Consider the following 23,250-nt stretch of genomic DNA (forward strand, 5'->3'; position numbering starts at 1 on the left):
CTTCGGCTCAGGTCATGATCTCAGGGTCCTGGGATCGAGTCCCATGTCCGGCTCTCTGCTCTGAAGGGAGCCTGCTTCCCTCTCACTCTCTCTGCCTGCCTCTCTGCCTACTTGTGATCTCTCTCTGTCAAATAAATAAATAAAATCTTTAAAAAAAAAAAGAATGAACATAGGTTTATTTTATGATTCAGAAAATAACATACTAGATATACAAAGGATTAGAATACAGAATTTTTAAAATTACAGATTACTTAGAATCTAATAATCCGTATATACTTAATGATAACTTTTGGTATAGATCTCCTACATCATTATATATATTTTTGTTTTTTTCTTTGAAAACTGGGATTATATTATACATATCTTTTATACATATACATATCTGTATAATATTATACATATTTTTTAAAGGTTTATTTATTTATTTTAGAGAGAGCGTGTGCACAAGCAGGGAAAGGGGCAGAGGGAGAGAGAGCGGAGGATAATCCTTAAGCAGACTCCCTGCTAAGTATAGAGCTGACATGGGGCTTGATCCCAGGGCTTGATCTCATTGTGACGTGAGCCAAAATCAAGAGTCGGCCACTTAACTGAGCTACCAAGCACCCCTATTAACCTTTTTTTAAAAAATATAAACCAGCAACATTTTGTGACCATCTTTACATGTCAGTGATGATCACAACAACATGTAACCATTCAAAGAGCAGTCTTTTAAAACCTACACTTTCCTATGTTTCTAAGCAGAGGATACTGATCCCAATTTGGTTCTTCAGTGGTGAATGGGGGCCATTAGGAAAATTAATCATTTCAAAATGTTTTCCGGAATGGTATCTTCAGATTCCATTAGGTGTTGAGGCCTATTTGCTGGATGAGATTTTATAATTGTGAAGTGGATTTTTCTTTTCTTTTTTTGTGGGGGGGGTTGATTTTTTTCTCATTTTGGCCTCCTTTCTGGTGGCTGGCTCGGAAGTTCTCCACCTTCTTCACTTCATTTGCTAAATTTTGTAAAGAAGAAAGAAGAGAGAGAAAATCCTGACTCCTCTCTCTGGCCCAGTCTCCACATTTGTTCAATGTGGACAGTGACACCTCCCCAGCAGGGCTGGAGAGTGGGAACCATGCTGCCGAGAGCCCAGCCGCACCCTCTGCATAAAGGACAAGAGATCTGGTGCATGGCCTTTATAACATCTACTTTGGTAGAGACTTTTCTTGCTACCTTACTTGTTCTTATCTATACTGCGGTCAGTGGATAGATGTTGGTGGGATATTTGAATTCTGGGTTTGTGAAGTGTTTTGCACTGTGTTCAGAGAAAAGTTAAGGTAAATGTAGAAGTTTCATCAAGCCCAGAGAGAAAGGAATAATTTCTCTACATTTATGTTTTCTTCAGTTAAGTTTTGCTAATCATATGCATTCCTGAAGCTATATTCTTGGTTTCTCCAGTAAAAGGAAATGGGTTAATTTCTATTTGCCATAGTATAGAATAATTGTATTTAAAGGAATTATTAATCAGTGCACACAGGTGTGATTTAGTGATTTATGTGTGAACTATTACTTTTAATATAAAAAATGTTATCAAAATACATATGTAAAATGCTATTTTTTTTTAAGGGAAATTCCACGGGCCCCAAATCTACTGTGTTTCATCTTGAGGGTTTTGTGTAATTCCATGCATAGGTAGAGAAAGTCCTAACAATTTGAATAACAATACTGATGGGCAATGTTTCCCTCTAGTGGCCATTGGCTTCAGAGTCAAGGAACTAGGTCTGAAAAACCATTCTGACTGTATTAAGTTCAGGAGAACAACAGATAGTTCCACCAGCTAGACGAAGAAGGGTTTTTGAGGTCAAAGAAGCCTATTGTGCAATGAAATGTTATATTAGCATCATAAATTTTGCCCTTTTGCTAAAAAAATATATTTAAAGGGATAAACCTAAACTTAATCCTTAGTGTAGTAGGTGTTTCAAAGAGTCGTATTTGAGAGAATAACGGCAGCAGAATGAGGGCTTGTAACTGTTCCCCGTGTTGTTTTGCTCAGGTCTTTTTTTCAATCCTGGTTGGAGCCTTCAGCGTTGGACAGGCTGCTCCGTGCATTGATGCTTTTGCCAACGCAAGAGGAGCAGCCTACGCGATCTTCAACATCATTGATAGTGTGAGTCATTTATTCTCTCCATGGCAAAAAATTCTTTGAGGCTCACATACTTAACTCTGGCTTTAGATGAAAAATCATGTGAAAATAAGGGACCTTTTCTTAGTAATGAGTGAAGCAAAGTGCCTCTTCTTAATGTTTCTAAAGGTTCATCTTGAAATAATAGAACACTGATCCCATTTTGGAAAAGAACCTCTGCACCAATGTGTGATTACTAAAGTCCAGAGCAAAGATGTTTGCTTTTCTGAATTTTTTCTTCTTTGCTCTTGCATCTTGTAGCTGGCTAGGAATATTATGTTTTCTATACAGAGAATGAGTGGGTGGAAGAATTATTGGTGGGACCCATAATGATGGTATATTTTGCTGCGGGTTGCCCCCTTCGAAGAAAAAAATCATTGCATGATTCATATGACTTTGAATCAACTATGCTGAATGCATGCAGCGAAGTAAAGAAAATCATTTTCACGTATTGAAGCATGTCCCTGCATTACACAGATAAAATCCAGAATAGGTGCCTGAAATGTGGTCATGTAATCCAAGCAGATCCTCTGGGTTCATTGACCCAAATCAGGAGAAAATTGCTCAGCTTCTGAATATATTTACAGTTTACATTGTTCCTAAATAACTTGGCCTTAGCCAAGTCTTCACAACCCAAATCCATCCCATTTGCTGTTTAGAATAAACTCATTTTCATTAAATGCTGAAATATCTGGCCATATCAATTCTAATATGTCTTGTTATCTCACTTGTAGAAGCATGAATACCTGACCATTTAGAAACTGTATGGGGATAGGCCGAAAACTTAAAGTGAGGTATTATAAGAAATGAAATTAATATACTCCTATGTATCAGAAAGTGTCTGATTTTTGCTGAGGAATATTTTCTCACACACACACATGCACACAGAGTCTACAACCAGGTTCTGTCTCTTGGGAAGGAAGTTGTGCCTTTCCAACTCCTCTTTTTGGAAATTGCTTAATCATATTCCTTGAAAGTGCAGTTGTTTGTCCTATGATGGAATAGTCATTGAGTTTTGTTTTATTTAGAATCCTAAAATTGACAGTTTTTCAGAGAGTGGACACAAACCCAACAGCATCAAAGGGAACTTGGAGTTCATTGATGTTCATTTTTCTTATCCAGCTCGAGCTGATGTCCAGGTACCGTAAGTGATATTTGTAAGAATTCCTAACTCAGATAGATTGTTTAATCATCATAAAGAACCTACAGTCTCTGTTGTTTTGATATTTACATACATTTTCCTTTTGGGGTTTTATTCCCTTATGTGATACTTTTTTCAAAATTTAAACTGAATCAAATTAGTCCCCTTTTAGGATTTAGTTGTGATTGTGTTCTTCTCTCTTTGTCCTCACAGATCTTGAAGGGCCTCAACCTGACAGTGGAGAGCGGGCAGACGGTGGCGCTGGTCGGGAACAGCGGCTGCGGGAAAAGCACGACGGTGCAGCTGATACAGAGGCTCTATGACCCTGATGAGGGTAGGGTAAGTGGGAAGACACGTTCTCAAAGCGGCCAGCAGGGTACCAATTAGCCCTTCAAAAGTGTTTTTTCAGTAGCAAATTTGCATGTGAATCCAATTCTGGCAAAAGGCTATAGAATTACAATCCATCTAGATAATGCATTCAAACACAGGGAGGGGTTAGAAAAATATTCAAGATGATAAAAGCCAAAGAGGCTAGACAACACTCTGTTCTGTTCTAAGTAAGCATTTCATAACTCACTAACTCAACGGGAAAACAGTCATCCAGGCCACTGAGACTGTTATTTTCAAGGAATTATTGGGTTTGCTAAAAAATATTCCACACAGCAATGTTTGAGAACCTGATACTCAAGGTCACAAAAAATCTCAGGACAATAATTAAATTCATCAAAGACGGCTGAGGTTTTTAAATGCTGGGATATCTGAAGGGGAAAGTGGGGTAGTCTCTTCAAAAGCTTCCTGGGACTTGTGAGACATTAAGAGCTTAGAGTAGATTTTTTTCCTTTCAAAAACTTTCTTATGAGGTGCCTGGGTGGTTCAGTCAGTTAAGCGTCTGGATCTTGATCTCAGGATTGTGAGATCAAACCCCACACTGGGCTCCATACTAGGCATGTAGTCTACCTAAAAAATAAATAAGTAAGATTTTAAAAAAACTTTCTTATAAACTGAAACTTAAAAGTTGTAAGCAGGAAACACAGTCTTCACCCAGATTTACTAATTGTTCATATTTTGACCCATTTGCTTTATTGTCTTCTCTCTCTGTCCACATATATAATAAATACACATGCACACACACACAAGGGCATATTTTTTCTGAACCTTTGAGACTAAGGTAAGGACATTGTGCCCCTTAACCCTTACATACTATAAAATACATTTTCTAGGAAGAAGGAAATTCTCTTACATAACCACAAAACAATTATCAAAAACAGTAAACTTAATTTTAATACAATACCAGCCCACAGTGTAGATTCAGATTTCCTCAGTTGTACCAACTTTAGGACATTGAGTTTACCTGATACTAAAATATATTATGAATCAACAATTGTGAAAACAGAAGATTACAAGTTACAAAGAAAAACAAACAAACAAAAAAGACATTAAAAGGCATTGAGATAGAACAGAGTTTTCCGGAATGAATACAGAGCTCTAGGGTACATGAATTATTTATTTATTTAACTTAATAAAATACACATTTTTGAAAACTCTGATATTATCGGGGGAATATAATCCCATTCCCATTTACTAAAGCAAACTCTAGGTTGGTTCAAGTGTAAACATTTTTCTTTATTTTTAAAAAAGAACCTAGTAAAATACTAACCATTAAGAATACACATTTGAAAATATCTTCTTTTTAAAATTATTATTGGAATAGGAGCGCTTGGCTGACTCAGTCGTTGGAACTTGTGACTCTTGATCTCGGGGTTATGAGTTCAAGCTCCACATTGGGCATAGAGCCCAGCTAAAATTTAATAAAAAAGTTTTTGTTGACTAATTGAATTTAAATTACAAAGAAGAAAATTTTAAATAGGAAAAAAGAAAATAATTATTGGAATAATATATTTTTTTTAAATGTACACGTCAACAGGGAAAAAAGTCTTCAGAAATTCTCTAACTCAGAGGTATGCACTGTTCACATCATGATTTAGCAATTTTCTTACGAAAATAGTAAAAGAAATGTCCAGTGGTGCAAGTTATTTATTTAATTTTTCCTTAAACTTTTCTTTAATTAAACATAGTAAAGCTACTATAAATTGTTAAACTCTTTTTAGAGTGTTGTTTATTCAACCTTTATCCAGGAAATAATAAATGCCCAACATACGCCAGTCATTGTACAGGTAAGCAACTGTTATCAGAGAAATAAAAAGAAATCTTACTCTTCAGCCTGGTAACTGTACTTCTACAATGATGGTCTTTCTGTGTTCTTTGAAAGAAGTCAAGTATCTAGCAGGTGGGAAATGCTAAAGTAAATTATGGTATAGTCCATCTAGTAAAACATCATTATGCCATCAAAATGATATGTAGACTATGTAGGTAAGTGGATACTTTTATTCAAATTTAAATAGTGATAAGCAAAAAATAATAGTATGCCAAAAATATATAACCTCCTATTGCTTACAGGGAATAATCCATCCATGAAAAAACTGTATGTATAAGATCATAAATATCCTTTTAATTTTTATTCTCGCTCATTACTATTTGCTTGTAATTCTCATTTCTAACCACTTGTAGCCACAAAAATAAGTTAAACAAGTTAATAAGTTAAATGTTAAATGGCAGCAAAGGCTTTTTGTATCAAATTAAAGAGTCCTGATGCCTTAGATGTCAGATGATTTAAAATATTAAATGGAAATATTTCTTTCTTCCAGATTAATATTGATGGGCAGGATATTAGGACCTTTAATGTAAGATATCTCAGGGAAATAATTGGAGTGGTGAGTCAGGAGCCAGTGCTCTTTTCTACCACAATCGCTGAAAATATTCGTTATGGCCGTGGAAATGTCACCATGGACGAGATAAAGAAAGCTGTCAAAGAGGCCAACGCCTATGACTTTATCATGAAACTACCACAGGTAAAGGCTCTGTTAACGTCCTTGCCCTTGAAATTCAAATTTGACTTTGTGCGAGCAAGTTCTTTCTTCAAAGTTTAAGCTGTGAATGTTTAAGATGTAAGGCTGTTCAAGCTTCCTTAGGCAAGTCCCTTGCATTATTCAGTTGGAGGTATAAGGAGTACGGCCTGTACAGGAATCCCATAAAACTTTATACAGAGTATATGGTACTGGTTTTTTAGAATTCAGTATTCACTGATTTTACTATAATTTGGGACTCATTACCATAGTCAAAAAGAAGCTCCACGTTGTCTTCATGAACTTCTAGACTCTATGGCCTTTTCTATTTAAACTACTTGAGTTCCTCCATGTTTTCTGTGCTGTAGAAATTCGACACCCTGGTTGGAGAGAGAGGGGCCCAGCTGAGTGGCGGACAGAAGCAGAGGATCGCCATCGCTCGGGCCCTGGTTCGCAACCCCAAGATCCTCCTGCTGGACGAGGCCACGTCAGCCCTGGACACTGAAAGCGAAGCAGAGGTTCAGGCGGCCCTGGATAAGGTCAGTCAACCTGAAACACCCGAAGGACGAGCACAGTGAAGGCTTTATCGGAAATTCTTGCCAATGCTTTGTGGTTCTAGATTGAAAAACATAAATGTGAGAGCAAGTGAAGCTCTCTCCTGGGGCTTTATTGATTTCTCTTTTCTGTCAGGTCACGTAGCAAAGAGAGGTAGGTGGAGCATTAACCGGCTTTCTCTGACCAAAGCGTCCAGAGCGCCAATCAGGCGTAGGCAGCGAGCCGCTTGGTCATGAACTCCTTGCTCAGAGCCTCTTGCTTTGATCAAAAGCAGTCATGTCCAAAAAAAAAAAAGTCATGTTAAAATGTCCAACGAAAAATCTGGTTACCTAGACACCAGTCCAGATGAAAAAACAGCTCAAAATACTTACTTATTCTGTAGAAAGGCAGTACCGTTATCTTTATTCACGAAGGTGAAAGGAAGGCCAAAGGAAGTAAAATCCAGTTTGTGTGTTTGTCTAGACACATAAATCAGCAACACCTTTTAAGGATGTTGAGCTCACATGCCCAGCTCTGGAATCTCTGAATCTCTTACAGTCATTTTTCAAAGCTGAAGCTTCCCAGGAAGAACCTTATGCTAGGGCACTCTTGTGGTCACTGCTGATGTCATCTGTACTAAGGACCCAGGATAATAACCAGAGTCAGAGGACACTGTCTCAATAGGTCTCAAGAACACAAATACCACAAATATATTTGATTTGAGAATACTTAGTAATCAAATCTGCAAGTGATTTCACAGCTTCTATCCAAACTACCTCTTACCATTTTAGAGACAAGCTGTATGAATCTTATTTTCTCAGGAAAACTTACACCTGAATCCTAAGTAAACACTGTATGTGCTATAAACTGGGGTTAATCAGTGCTTCACGGTTTTTCAGATTTATATTTTGGCTTATTTTATATAATTTAATCTAATAATGATTAATGAGATGATAGTTATTCCTCACAAATTCTTGCACCAAATTATATTGCTTTCATGTATGTTAGGTCTCAGTATTAAGGAACCAAAATATAAACACAGGAAACTGGCATTTGTTTGGTTAATCAGGCATGATTTAAAGCAGGAAATTATTTTTTAACTGCATATATTAAAACATAAAACTTAACTTAAGTGAGCATTCATGTGTTGACATAGACTTTTTTAGGAGACATAGAATAAGAAAGATATTTTGGGGGGGAAAAGTCCCATTCATCCCTAAAGCTTAGGTCCCAATACTTTCTAGGGTACAAGTATTCAATATAATAGCCCTTTCTATGCTAAAGAACAGAAAAGAATTATTAGACATGTTATTTTTTTGTGATATGATCCTATCAGAAAAATTATAGTCTTACAAGTTTTGATAGACAAGTTACTTCATGCAATTATAGCAATTTGGGTTCCCTAGGATTATGACTCACTCCCCAGTTGATAAAATTTTAGGTTTTAAAAATAGCTGATGAATCACTCATAATTTTTTTTTAAGTTCCAAGAAAAGCCATTAGCAGCTTGGGGAAGGGTTAAGAGCACAGGCTTTGGTGCTAGACTGGCCAAGGCTGGAGTCCTGGCTCTCTGTCCCTTTCTAGCTGCATGATCCTGGGCAAATTAACTGACCTGTCTTTATGCCTAAGATCTTGCAGAAGTAACTGGGGAGAAGGGGAGAAATTATGATAAGATGGTTGTAAAGATTCAGTGAAATCTTTACAATGTAAAGTTGTAGTCTTTACATGTAAAGTGAAATCTTTACATGTAAATTTACTAGCGCATGCCTTGCACATTGGGAAATATGTGGTAATGTTAGCTGGTGCTATTATTATGGTGACTGCCATTACCATGATTATTAACTATACTAACTGCAGAATTGGTTACCTATTGCTACATAACAAACCATCCCAAATTCAGGTGGTGTTTTTTTTTTAATTAACATATGATGTATTATTTGCTTCAAGGGTACCGGTCTGTGATTCATCAGTCTTACACAATTCACAGCACTCATGATAGACATACTCTCCCCAGTGTCCATCACCCAGCCACCCTATCCCTCCCACCCACATCCCTCTAGTAACCCTCAGTTTGTTTCCTGAGATTAAGAGTCTCTTATGGTTTGCCTCCCTCCCGATCCCATCCTGTTTCATGTTTTCCTTCCCTACCCCTCAAATCTCCTACTCTGCCTCTCAAATTCCTCATATCAGGGAGATCATATGATAACTGTCTTTCTCTAATTGACTTATTTCATTCAGCATAATACCCTCTAGTTCCATCCATGTCATTGCAAATGGCAAGATTTCATTTCTTTTGATGGCTGCATAGTATTCCATGTATATATACCACATCTTCTTTATCCATTCATCTGTTGATGGACATCTAGGTTCTTCCCATAGTTTGGCTATTGTGGACCTTGCTGCTATAAACATTCAGGTGCCTGTGCCCCTTCAGATCACTACATTTGTATCTTTAGGGTAAATACCCAGTAGTGCGATTGCTGGGTCATAGGGTAGCTCTATTTTTAACTTTTTGAGGAATCTCCATGCTGTTTTCCGGAGTGGCCGCACCAGCTTGCATTCCCACCAACCGTGTAGTAGCGTTCCCCTTTCTCCACATCCTCACCCAAACTCAGTCTTAAACCAATAATTCTGATTAAGAATTAAACAGAATTTTTAACTCTGTTAAATTAACAGAATTTAATGGCTGGGTGGATCTTTTGCTGTTTTCACCTGAACATATTGTTGCCTCTACCTGGAGGGTTGACCTAGCTAAAATAGTCCAAGACGGCCTTACTCCCATGCAGGCTGTTGACTGGACTTCTCATTTGGCTTCCCATTCTGGTACTAATATTCATACAATAGACTAGCCTTGCTGCCTTCTACAGCCTTCTCAGGACATGGTCCCGAGGCAGAAGCTAAAAGACATCGATAGGCTTAGATTCCAGGACTCACACAGTGTCCCTTTTATCACATTCTGTTGGTCCCAGCAAGACACAGGGCAGCCCAGACTGAAGGAGTGAGGAGACAGAGTCCACCACCTTTTGATGGGTGAGCTCTGAAGTGTCTGTGACCATATTTAACCTTCCACAGGACACTCTCTCCCACACTCACTCAGCCTTCTCCCACATGCAAGATAAATTCACCTCTTCCCAATACCCTCAAAATTTTCACACAGCTATGACATCAGGCTCAAAGTCTAGTACCTGAAGATCTGTATGAATCCAGATATGGACGGATTCTTCATGTTATTCTCATCTTAATCCAGAGATCTGTGAACGCAAGAGACAAGTTGTCTTCCACACACACCCCCAACATGCAGTGTGGATGCAAGAGCAGGATAATAATAGTCACTCCCATTCAAAATTAGAACAGGAAGCACATAGTTACCAGCCCTAGTAATCGTGAAGTGCAGTCAGGTGCATGTGGCCAGTTACCCCACTGGCCCAGGGAAAGGGCTCGCTCCTGATTAAGATTCTGTCCCACCCCCAGCAGTGGACTGGTCTCCTTGGCTTTGGGCTCTACCCTCTGGGCTCTTAGATCCTCTCTCTGGAGATCTTTCTTTTGTGATAGAAATGGCCTGTGTTGGGGCACCTGGGTGGCTCAGTGGGTTAAAGCCCCTGCCTTCGGCTCTGGTCATGATCCCAGGGTCCTGGGATTGAGCCCCACATCGGGCTCTCTGCTTGGCGGGGGGCCTGCTTCCTCCTCTGTCTGCCTGCCTCTCTGCCTACTTGTAATCTCTGTCAAATAAATAAAATTTAAAAAAAAAAAAGAAGAAGAAGAAAAGAAATGGCCTGTGTCTGCAGCTGAATAACTTTCTCAGAATGCTTTCTACCCACAGAAATTTAGAATCTGCCAGCCTCTGTGTTTTCAATTTTCTCAGTCTTCTTCAGTGCAAGCCAGTAGACACTCTTAAAGTCTGTGAGCTTGCTTGGAATCTGGTCATGGCTCACTCAAGCCCCCAAACCTACATCTATAATTTTTTTCCAAAATGAATCTCTACTTTGGACCATGTATGAAGCTGCCATGAGAAAAACCGTTAAGAGTCTCTGGAGCCCTTTTATGTAGCTGTGGGTGTCTACCAGAATCTGTCTTAAATGTCTCAGAGATTTTAACAAAAAAATCTTATACTCACACACTGATTGGATCTTTGGCTTCATCTCACTGGATGACTAGTAATTCATTCCCCAGCCAAGCAGGCACTGGGTCTCCTGTGTTTCCTCTAGATCCGCCCTGCAAGCCAAATAGCTCCTTCTTAAGTTTCTGTAGCTTGTAACAAAGAGCCAGCAGAATCCCATTGGCATGTCAACATTCTATTTAAAGATCTCTAGAATCTTCTTGGCCAGATGTACAAGTGCAGTAGATAAAATACCCTCCTTTCAAGTGACTGCAGGACACGTTCCTCTCCAGGTACTCCAAGGCTGTATAATGCAGGTTACCCTCTTTCCAGGCTCCAGTAGCAACACCCTTACTTTTCTTCCAGGCTTCTGAGATTTCTGCATCGGCTGCTTTAAGTCAACACATAGGGAGACACTGGTGTTGTTCCTCTGTTGGTTTTCCTAGTCTCCCTTAGACAGCTACTTTCAGCTCAGGGTCCGCTGGGCTGGAACATTCAAGATGGCCTCCCTCTTGTGCCTGGCAGTTGGTAATGGCTGTTGCCGGAGGCCGCTCAGTTCTGCCCATGAGGCTTCTCATCTTCCAGTAGATTAAACAAGCTTCCTTTTACTGTGGTTTCAAGGTAGCAAATCTGAGGCCTCCTGAAGCCCAGGTTCTAGAAATTGCCAAGTGTCAATGCCTTCACTTTTTTTTTTTTTTTTTTTTTTTTATCAAAACAAGTCACAAGGCCTGCCCAGATTTGAGGAGATGGAGAAATAGACTTCACCTCTGGATGGAGTGTTTGTGGCTGTGTTTAATGAACCATGGTTGCTATGACTACTTTATAATCTACCTAATTGACTCCATGCTTTGTAAGATAAGCAAGTTGATCTATTTTGCAAACAATAAATAACATCTTTAAAAGGGAAATCTTTGGGGGCACCTGGGTGGCTCAGTGGGTTAAAGCCTTTGCCTTCGGCTCAGGTCATGATCCCAGGGTCCTGGGATCGAGGCCCACATCGGGCTCTCTGCTCCACAGGGAGCCTGCTTCCTCCTCTCTCTCTGCCTGCCTCTCCGCCTAGTTGTGATTTCTCTCTGTCAAATAAATAAAATATAAAAAAAAAAAAAGGGAAATCTTTTATTACTGTACCTCCCTCAATGATCCTAGTCAGTCACTTGGGCCAGTCATTCTAAGGTCCCAATGATATTTTAACAATGACAAGTTGACTTTGTAATTTATTATTTTTCCTCTGAGGAACATAAGGATTTAGCACTATTATATCTATTGCTGTTTGTCCCTAATTACCCATCCTGTAAGAATAATATTTTTCTTTTGTGAATTCTTTATACATTTACCAATACCTTGGCACCAATTTGTTGTAGTTATTTATTATATATATTTATTTTATGACTCCTCTCTCCTAGAAAGATTAAATCCTCTAAGAGGCAGAATTAATAAATGGTTCATGTTTATATCTCTCTTTTTTTTTTAAGTAAGCTCTACACCCAATGTGGGGATTGAACTCAGGACCCTGAGATTGAGAGTCAGGTGCTCAACTGCCTGAGCCAGCCAGGCGCCCCTGTGTTTATATATTTTTAACACTTAATCAGCACCATCCATGTAGTAGATTCTACGTAAGTTTTTACTGAATTGATTACCATGCTCCAGCTCATTGAAATAATACATGTCTATATAAAAAAAAAAAAAAATTTAAGGACTCTATCAGCTGTTGTTGACTCAAAGATAGCTACTATTTATCAAAACAAACAATAGGTTTTTCTATATAAGATCTTAAAGAATACAAATGCAGATTTGTTATTATGGTTTTTAAATGAAAGTCAATAGTCACAAGGTTTCATACCTACATAACTCTTCTACTCACAGTGTCACCATACTGGAGGGGCAAGAGAAAAATAAAATTAGCCTCCATGTGTTTTTATCAAATGATTCCAAAGGTTTCATTTTATGTCCGTCTCCCCCCCGCCCCCCCCCCCCCCCGCCTCCTTTTCCCTCAGAAGTTCCAGAAAGGCTAGTGGATTAATACTCCCTTTGTTTGGGCTGCTTTTATCCCTGCACATCCAACATTAGCAGAAGGTCTAAATTTCTTAACAGTTGGTGTCCTTGAATCTAGGAAATTTATTTGCCAATGTTTTCTCATCATTGGAACATCTGAGAGCTCTGCAAAAAAATCTCATTGTGTCAAATCTCTACTCTGGCCAGAATTTCGTGGGTGACACTTGCTAACTTTTAAATTCACCAACACTTCCTTTGTTTCTCCTACATATCAATCATTTGCTCACAAGTCTAACTATAATTCCTCTGGGATTTTTTTTAATGTTGACATAGTATCAACCTATGGTTATCATAATATTAACATAGCCATTGTTAGCAACTTAGTCATCACTATTAGTATCATGAATATGATATTTCCTACATGCCTTACCATACATAGACCAAGACATGCAAATTCCACGTCGACAAATACATATGAACATTTTGGGGGGCCTAGGTACTGAAATCTGAACAGTCGGAAATGTTATCCAATAGAGAACAATGCTCTAGTCTCTGTTTTTTTCTATGGTTTAACTTTTCTATGGTTTAACTCTTTTGTACTTATTTAAACATGGTGGTAAGGTTAGTGTAAGGACTGGTGGAGAAAGGCCACGTTATTTTTTTCCAGGTGAATAAACAGTTGGTCCATACCATTTATTGTACAATCTACCCTTTTCCTGAGTGATAATGCCTTATTTATCATATACTAATTCTTAAATGTTTTATGTCTATTTCTGGACTCTTTATTTTGGTTTATTGATCAAATTGCCTATTCACTGATAGCTTCCCCTGGATTCTATTTAATTACTATTTTAAGTAGACTTTTATGTGTAATATCTGGTGAAGGTATTCCCTTATCGTTATCTTCTTTTTCAGAATTTTCATGGCTGTTCTTTGTTAATAAAAAATGGAGATATAACTCATATACCATGAAGTTCACCCTTTTGAAATGTACAAGTCACTGATTTTTAGTATACTCACAAGATTTTGCAACCATCACCACTAATTGCAGAAGATTTTCATCACCCCCAAAGGAAACCTTGTACCTGTTAGCAGGTCACTCCCCATTCCATACTCACCCCAGCCCTTGACAACCACTAAATCTACTTTCTGTCTCTATGGGTTTGCCTATTTTGGAAATTTCATATAAATGGAATCATACAATGCATGACCTTCTGTAACTGATTTCTTTCTTTTAGTGTAATGTTTTCAAAGTCCATCCATAGTCAAGCCTGTATCAGAATGTCGTACCTTTTTATGGCCCAATAATATTCCATTGCGTGGATGTACCTCATTTTATTTATCCTTTGATTAACGGATGACTATGTGGATTGCTCCCACTTTTTGACTATTATTAATTTCAGCTGTCATTTTTAATTTGCATTTTTAACTACTTAGGTGAATTAAGCTATACTCTAATGACCATCCTAATCACGTGGTTTTATTGCCTCAGAGTAGGCATGGTCTTAAGAAGCTATAGCCTAACAGAGCTAATGAGTATCAAAAAGAAAAACCTTCATTAATGATATAATATGAGTAATTTGATGAGCACTTTCCAGGGTTAAAAGCCCATTGATAAACCCACCAAGCCAACATGTGAGTTCACAGAACTACTTAGCTGGACGATTTGCAGATTTTTGCGTGCATAACACTCACCTGGGGCACTTGTTAATAAGCAAAGTTACTGGCCCCACTGCAGAGGTAGTGATGTAGACGATCCCTGAATTATAATTGAAACCGTGTGCTCCCCAAGTACATTTTCATCTAAATTGCTTGCATGCAGCCCATCAGAATTACAGCTAAAATCAGGTTCCCCAAAACAAATCCTCCAGAAGCGCCCCGGAGAAGGCTGCATTGGACATAACCCACAAGGAAGGCTCCTCAGACAAGTATGAAACACCTGAGAAAGGTCAGACCTTCTCTTGTTTTTTCTTGGGCAAGCCTACACTACCGTGAGCCTCCAGAATTACCCCCATCCTCGTACTGGCGGGGTTGGTCTCCTTTCTGGTCCAGAACTCAAGCCTCACCTTAGCCTTCCATGGATGAGGGTGCCCATGCGCCCCGCCCACGGGGCAATCTGTTCTCATCAGCTGCTAACACGTGCGTCCACGTGCGGAGCCGGGTGTGCTCCTGGGCCTGCTAAAGCCTGCAGCGTCGCGTCCGTCCTCCCTTTCAGGCCAGAGAAGGCCGGACCACCATCGTGATAGCCCATCGGCTGTCCACCGTCCGCAACGCAGACGTCATCGCTGGGTTTGAAGATGGCGTCATTGTGGAGCAAGGAAGCCACAGGGAGCTGATGAAGAAGGAAGGCGTGTACTTCAGGCTTGTTAACATGCAGGTATGTGCGTCCCAGGATTTTGTTTTCTGCTTCCCAGTAGGGTGTTCTTTGTATCATCAAAACATCAGGCAGCTAATGCCATGCTGAGAAATAGAAAGCTTCAGGAAGATACTGAAAACGTATGTCTGAAACTTGAATTCAGAATCAGCCAAAGAATCCTGAGAGAGAGATAGGTGAGGGAGGAGGAAAGTAAAGGAAGGCGTCAAAAACATTTCAAATTTGTTTCTCAGGACAGAGATCCTTAACTGCCTGGGGAATGTGTTCAAGCTAGCAGGTCCTTTCCACCATGAGACTAAGGGACCATCAGACAAGTGGCAGGAGCCAGAGATGCCAGGATCTCCCGTGGTTAGAGGAGGTCCTATGCCAGAGCCTGGAGATGCCAGGACCTCCAGAGGACGTCCTATGTGATTTTTAAAATGCTTCTTAGATGATCCTAACAAAACCAGCAGCAGGAGTCATGACTCTAGGAAGTGAATAGAGCTGTCTTCTTTTCTAAAAAATCATTCACGGGTGCCTGGGTTCCTCAGTTGGTTGAGCGACTGCCTTCGGCTCAGGTCATGATCCCGGACTTCCAGGATCGAGTCCCGCATTGGGCTCCCAGCACAGGGAGTCTGCTTCTCCCTGTGACCCTCTCCTCTCTCATGCTCTCTCTCACTCATTCTCTCTCAAATAAATAAAATCTTAAAAAAAAAAATCATTCACTCTAGTTCCTGAAACAGGTAATATTGATAATTGTCGGTTTCTGTTACAATTGTATTATGCTTACTTGTGCAACTTTGCAAAATAATTAAGCTAGAAATATTTTTTCCATAAACATTCTTATATCAAAGCAAAAGTTGGGTACTTAGTTTATTTCCAGTATTTCTCTAAGTATTTTAAGATTATATTTATTTATTTGAGAGTGAGAGAGTGCATGTGTAAGCACGAGAGGGGGGCAGGGGTGCAAAGGGAGGGGCAGAGGGAGAGAATTTCCAGCAGAGTCTCCTCTGAGCTCAGGGCTCAAACTCACCACCCTGATCATGACCTGAGCTGAAATCAAGAGTCAGATGCTTAACTAGCTTCAGCAATTTATTACACATTAATATAATGGATTGCTGAGTACCCATTAAAATGTTAGCATCAAGATGATCTATATCTGAAATGTTAAGAAAAAAAATACTCATACATATCCTAGTTATGGTTATATTTATAGAAGTATATACTTTGGCTTTGATATAAGAATGTTTATAGAACAACTATTTCTAGCTTATTTTGCAAAGTTGCACAAGTAAGCATAATACAACAGTAATACAAACCAACAATTATCAGTATTACCTGTTTTAGGAGCTAGAGTGAAACTCTGATTAGTGAAACTACCAAATGAAAGGATAGAAAGTCTTACAGCTCTTGCTTCAGTTTCCCAGAGAAGGTTTTCCAGTAGGAGGGGAGTAATTATCGTGTTTTCACTAATTATTTCCATACGGACTACCCATTGCAGGGTCTTCATCATTTCTCTCATTAAGAAAATAAGTATAATGTTCCTTTAATTCAGTTTTAGTTTTCATTTTGTTAATGGTTCCTACGTTCTGCAGTTTTGCCTGTCAAATGTGGTAACCACTTTCTCCCCTGGCTGGCCGCTTCCATGCCCCGGAAAGAATGACCTTCTGTTCCCACTGGCACTTAGGTTCAGAGGCCACCGAGGCCACCAAGAGGATAAGGACAGCTCTGAGCTTTCTATATCATACCCCTTCCTTTCCTAGGAAAGAAATAGCCTTTCTTTCTTAGGAAAAGACATACAATTGAAGACTGAACAGTGTCCTGGGATAGAAGATGCTTGTCACCAACTAAGCAGTGGTTTTGGCAAGTCCTTCCTGGTTCCCTGAGGAGAGCCTGCCCCAAGATGACTGTTCATGTTGCCACCAGCTCTGACGGTCTGTGATTCTTAGTCCTCTTGAACTTGGCCACCTTGGCACTCACACATTTTCCACTTCTGGTTTACACTTTGCCTCACCATTTATTTGTTGGTGCTGGTGCAGGGATGGAGGACAAAGCTTCAGTGAGCCTGGGGGTTCACTAAATGCTCATACCAACATGCTGCTTTTTCCTCTAGTCCCAAAGACTGACCAACCTAGTGTCAGAAAAACTTTGTCTTGGTTTTGTTTTTAAGTGGAATGTTCATTGCTTTTTCATTAGGTAGACTCTTGGCTCTTTGTTGTTTCTTTTAAATGTATTTTTTTCCTGATTACAAATGTAATGATTCTTATTTTTAAAACTCCAAACATTAAAAAAAAAACCTCAAACATGAATATCTTTAGAAATTTGAGAGACTCCTATAATCCAAACCCTTGTTGATAAGCACTACCAGCCACTTGGGTATTTATTTTTCATCTTTCCTAACCTAAAAGAGTTAAACAGTATTTCCAGATTTCTTTCATTATTTATGAGATTATCTTTTCACATGTTCATTGGCCATTTTGTATTTTTTCCTCTGTTAAAGCATCTTTTCCTATTTTAGGCCATTTTTCTGTTGGGTTGTTCATGATATTGACTTGTAAGAACTCCTGGCATAAAGAGGAAATACACTCTTGCATGTATTAGAGATATTTTTCCTGCTTTTTTTCTTTTTCTTTTTTTTTTTAAGAGGGAGGGGGGAGAGAAAATACGCATGTGAGCACACACACACATGCATGTGAGGAGGGTAAGTGGCAGGCAGAGGGAAAGAGGTACTCTCGGGCAGATTCCCCACTGACCACGGAACCTGTCACAGACTCTATCCCACTACCCTGAGATCATGACCTGAGCAGAAATCAAGAGGCAGATGCTTAATTGACTTGGCCATCTGTGCCCCCGCTTTGTTCTTTTAATTTCGCTTTGTAGTTTCTTTGGCTACCATTAAAAAAAAAAAAAAACGAAAAATAAAAACTTTAAAATCATATGTAATCGTATTATCATTTTTTTCCACTTCATATGTTCAGGATTTGGAGTTGTTTTTAGAAAGGATATTCATCCATATTTTCTTTCAACATTTATTGTTTTACTTTTTATAATTAAATATTTGAGCCAGCTGAGGTATATTCAGGTGTAAGAAATTAGGGCTATCGGTTTTAAGTAAATACTTTTCATCACCTGGTAAAAGTGGCCATTTTGACTTTGGAGCTTAGTGAACTCAGCACCCACCAAATGAGGGCTTCAGGTAAGGCACAGAAAAAAAACTATTACGGGAGAGAGAGAGAGACATTCTTCATTTAGTTGCAGAAGGCTAAAATCAGAGTGGGCTTATTGGGAGAACTGTTCATTTTGATGGACCTTTTGATAGCATAGAGAAGATAAAAGAAGGAAAAGAAGAGGCATTCACAAGAGGTGGTCCAGTTTGACTTGCCATGAGCTAGAATTTGGGGGAGCCAGGCTTGAGCATACAAGGAGGACCTGTGGAAGATTTTTTTGAGCTGGGATGTGATTTGAGCACAACTGAAGGGCAGTTGTGCTCTTTAGGAAAATAAATCTGGTAACTGTGATGGAATGGAAGTGAAATGCAGGAATCAGAAGACTAAGACTTTAGGTTGGTCATCAAGGCAATGTTTTGTCAGGTATCAAAAGCACAGCTGGAATGCTAGGATGGGGTAATACGCAGAGCTCTTGAGCGGCTACTGTAGGTGCAGTAAGGCACTCATCATAGGCTTGGGTTTGGGGACAGGACCTGAAGAAAAGGAGCAAGAACATGACATCACTACAGTAACTGAGGTTCTGGATAAACCATTAAGAGTTTTAGACTCAAAGTTAGCCACCAGCAAGGTTGGCTTGATGTTCCTCACCAGGCATTGAGCTGGAGGTCGGAAAATTTCCCTGCCCCTGCGCTTGCCCCTTTAAGGAGAGAATTGATCCCGCTGAAGCTTGGCCTGCAGGTGGGGTCACCTGGGGTGAAATGAGTCTGAACGGGGATATAAGGAAGAATATGAATGCACTCAGCCAGTCAGGGAAAGCAGTTTAATTGCCTCCCATGGGGACTGACCAGCTTTTTCCTTGTTTGTAGCTTTAAAAATTACCCTTGGGAATACTTCTATTTATTCTTCCCGCTGGTGGTGGTCATGAATTGTTCCCTGCATTCTTGAGTGCAGAGAAAATTCCTGTGTACCTGCTGGATGATGGAAAATTTGCCTTTTAATTTTTAGGAAATACTTTTATTCTCCAGTTTTTATATTGTTCAAATGAGATTTAGCTTTTGTGTCCTTTTAACACAACTTCTCTGTGTTGAAACACTTCTTGACGGTCTTAGAGCTAATCTTGATTGAGAAGCTGTTAGGAAATGGACAGGTCGTGGCACATGTAATATTTAGTATGGCTTGATGGGTCTAAATTTGGACGTTATATCCATCTGAAGACACACACAAGTACACAACTTAACATTTTCTTTTCAGATGTCAGGAAACCAGATCCAATCAGGAGAATTTGACCTTGAACTAAATAATGAAAAGGGTGCCGCGGATATGGCTCCAAATGGCTGGAAATCTCGCCTACTTAGGAATTCTACTCGTAAAAGCCTTAGGAATTCACAGAAATATCAGAATGGCCTTGATGTGGAAGCCAAAGAACTTGTAAGTTGTTCTTCACTTAAATCTTTTGTGGTAGAGTTCTGCTGTTTAAATTCCTACCTTTGCGGGGCGCCTGGGTGGCTCAGTGGGTTAAAGCCTCTGCCTTCGGCTCAGGTCATGATCCCAGGGTCCTGGGATCGAGCCCCACATCCTGCCCTCTGCTCTGAAGGGAGCCTGCTTCCTCCTCTCTCTCTGCCTGCCTCTCTGCCTAGTTGTGATTTCTCTCTGTCAAATAAATAAAATATTAAAAAAAAATTTCCTACCTTTGCTAGTATATTGCAGGCAGAGATGATTGATTCCTACTCTGAATGATACCCTTCCTGGAAAAAAGGAAATATGAACTTTTAAATGCATTTAGCAATGAATTAAAATCAATTCCAATTAAAAGTGGATTTCCTGTTTGGGGGGCGTTTAGATTGAGAAACTTAGTCTTTGTGTTTTGATGCTTAAACGTAGATATTCCATTCATCTTTGAGATCCAGAGATAAAGCTCAAGTGAAAGGCCCTGATATCTGCATTCTGTCAGGAACGATTACCTCTGATGGTCTATGCTGAAAAGCCAGAATAACATCATTTCAAACAAATGAAGAGTTTTCATTTCTTTCACTTAAGAAAGCCTCAGTGGTAAGAAACCCAAGGCTAGCGTGGTGGTGTCCCCACAGTTCCCTTGGATTCACGCTCCTCTCATTCTTATCTTCACTATGCTTGCGTGTGATCTTCATCCTCAAGGATATAAAAGGGCTTCTGAAGCTCCAGCCATAACAGCCATAGTCCAGGCAGCAGGAAGAAATAAAGAGATTTTCCAGAAGTTCCAGACAATACTTTACTTACATGTCCTTGGCCATAACTTAATCCCATGGCCGTACCTAGCTACAAGGGAGGGTAAAAAAATTTAATCTTTTTACTGTATGCATTGTCACCCTAAATTAGATTGGAATTATCTTACTAAGGAAAGGGACAGAATGCCGAGAAATGGTTTAATTGTATGTTCTTTAACTCTTCCCACCTGAAGACTTGTGATATTAATTCAAGTTAACTGAAACTTTTGTAATTGCAAGGGGGAATCCATTCTAAGAAAATGTATTTTCTTATTTCAAGAAATTGTTTGAAAATACACTTGGATGTTACTTGATAAAGGCGGTTTATTTTTACTCCTGTGTTGGCCTGAAGAAATTAATCCTACTGAGAGTTACACTGCTCTGTTTTTCTCTGCCCACAGTATTATTTACTGCAGAGATTACATGGGCTCTCTTAAAGGTCTTCATCTTGGTATATTTATGGAAAGAACAGTTACAATTACACTATCGAGTGAAGTTGCTTTATCTTAAGTAAGATAAAAAATTTCCACCTACTCCCCCTTTGGCTATGGAAGTATCCACCTTTTGTCTTCTCATTTATCTTCAGAGCTATGCTGCTAAGTCTTGAGAATCTGGCATTTTGGAGGACCCCTTCTCTTCTCTTGAAGAATTGCACAAAGAGGGGGAGGCAGGACATGCCACAGTCAACAAGATTGTCCCAAGTACCATCAGAGAGGGTTAGACAATGTGCCCAAAGAGAGGAACTAAGTGTGATGAGAGGAATCTGGGGAGACCGGTTTTTGTGTGTTGAAAAGAGAAGTCTGAGGAAAAGGCTCATTTATCCGGTTGGAGACCAGGACTTAAAGATAATGCTAACTAGGGAAGAAAATAAAATGAGAGAGAAGAAATAAAAGAAGTGAAATGAAAGAAAAGAAATAAGAGAAAGAAAAAAGAAAATACAAAGAAAGGGAAATACCAAGAAAAGAGGAGAAAATACAAAGAAAATGGGTGACTTGAAAAAAGAGAGCTGAAAAGAACCTACCACTGTGTTCTCTGTGTCCTCGAGACCAAATGTGATCTCTGTAAATGACGGTAAAGCTATGGGATTCCATAGGCACCTTCTGCATCTACTTTAATTCTAACGGAGAATATTCTGACTATAGAGGTAGTTTATGTGACTAAATCCTTCATGTTTGAGCAGACATTTGCTGAGACTCTGGTGTGTGCCAGGTGTTGGGTTAGTTTCTACGGATATGAAGATGTACAGTCTTCACCTTTAAAATCAGAACTCCTATCTTAGAAAAAGAGGCATATAAATACATAAGAAAAATCACAAAACAAGCTAAGCTTTGAAACAGGAGAAGCCTGCCAAGGACCAGTGATAAAAGGAAATGGGATAATTGATTTGGTTTTATCAGTTAGGACCCTGTCCCAGAAAAAGGCAGCACTGGACAGGGTTCTGGGGGTGAGGAGACCAGGCCTGTGTTCTCAGGTTAATAAAATAATTTAATAATGCAGGTATCCTGCATTTGTGGGGATCTTCGTCCATCTGTTCATGGGTATTGTCTCATTTGACCCCACCATCACCCCTGAGTGGAGTTGGGACTTGACCAGAGCATTTTGTACCTGGGTCTTGCCTCGTCTTGCCTTCTGCTGAGGCTGGAACAGAGATGGGCTGATGAAACCATGGAGACCGCTTCTTGGGCGAACAACTCTCGCCCAGCTTATGCCGTGTAATCACTGGCCTGGCCACTGTTGGGATTTATTAACAAACTGTCTCACTCTTCAATGGCTGCATGTGGATGGGTCATGTCTGCGCCTCATCGGCAAGTTCCTCGAGGGCAGCGCTGCCCTTGTCTACGCACTCCGCTGACTGTTGTGTCATCTCCGGCTGGTCCTGACCTGTCTGTATTTGTGTGCATGTGTGTGTGTGTGCTCTAGGATGAAAACGTGCCTCCGGTGTCTTTTCTGAAGGTCTTGAAATTGAATAAGACGGAATGGCCGTACTTTGTGGTCGGCACAGTGTGCGCCATTGCCAATGGGGCCCTGCAGCCGGCCTTTTCCATCATATTCTCAGAAATGATAGCGGTAAGTTTGCAAACGTCCCCCAGGAGCTTGAATTGAATCCGTTCTCATGCCAATGCCACCCCTGGGTCCGTTTTGGAGTAAAGCAGTCTCAAATTAAAGTACGCCCATGTTTTTAATTCCCTTTTGAGGAAAGCTGTGAGGCAAAAGAAAAAGTAGCCTTTCGACCCATGCCAAGTTAGGATATTAATGATATGATAAGTTAAAAAAAAAAAATAACCGTTGGAGGCATTGAATTGTGTGTCTGCACTGGGGTGAAACTGAGGTCAGGCAGTCCTCCTCGTCCCACCCCTGCAGGGGAGATGTGTGCTCACAGCATGGCTGGGCATAGCGGGTGAAGGAAGGGCAGGCTCGAATCGCAGCCTCTGAGAGGCCAGATGCTCAGGACGGGCCGGCTCGCCACTTCCCAGCTGTGCAGACTTGGGCTAGCTGCTGTCCCTCCTTGGGCCTCAGTTCCTTCACCTCTAAAATAATCGTACCTTCTAGAAGGCTGAGGCTGGAAGGAGATGGCACAGATCACTGTAAGGTGAAGCGCTGAAGAGTGTCTGCTCCAATGTGAGCTTTCCAGAAGCAGGAGCAGCTCATCACTGTGGGAATA

The 23,250-nt window shown here is 39.9% G+C and overlaps 1 protein-coding gene across 14 annotated transcripts in view; it reads left to right on the forward strand.

Moving 5' to 3' along the window:
* Window positions 1-23,250, forward strand: part of LOC123951466 (phosphatidylcholine translocator ABCB4) — a 199,187-nt gene that overhangs the window by 154,433 nt on the left and 21,504 nt on the right. For 7 of the 14 annotated variants that reach the window (XM_046020220.1, XM_046020210.1, XM_046020216.1 and 4 more), the window contains 8 exons: window positions 2,031-2,144; window positions 3,188-3,298; window positions 3,514-3,639; window positions 6,006-6,209; window positions 6,572-6,742; window positions 15,041-15,202; window positions 19,597-19,773; window positions 22,509-22,655. The exons of 2 other annotated variants lie outside the window; for them this stretch is intronic. In XM_046020220.1, the coding sequence (XP_045876176.1) occupies window positions 2,031-2,144; window positions 3,188-3,298; window positions 3,514-3,639; window positions 6,006-6,209; window positions 6,572-6,742; window positions 15,041-15,202; window positions 19,597-19,773; window positions 22,509-22,655 (1,212 nt within the window). Of the gene's footprint in view, window positions 1-2,030; window positions 2,145-3,187; window positions 3,299-3,513; window positions 3,640-6,005; window positions 6,210-6,571; window positions 6,743-13,740; window positions 13,972-15,040; window positions 15,203-19,596; window positions 19,774-20,226; window positions 20,907-22,508; window positions 22,656-23,250 lie in introns of those variants that run through there. 5 more of the 14 variants (XM_046020223.1, XM_046020222.1, XM_046020214.1 and 2 more) reach the window with 5 other exon arrangements.

This window comes from Meles meles, chromosome 10, assembly GCF_922984935.1.
Source record: "Meles meles chromosome 10, mMelMel3.1 paternal haplotype, whole genome shotgun sequence".
NCBI classification, from domain to species: Eukaryota; Metazoa; Chordata; class Mammalia; order Carnivora; family Mustelidae; genus Meles; species Meles meles.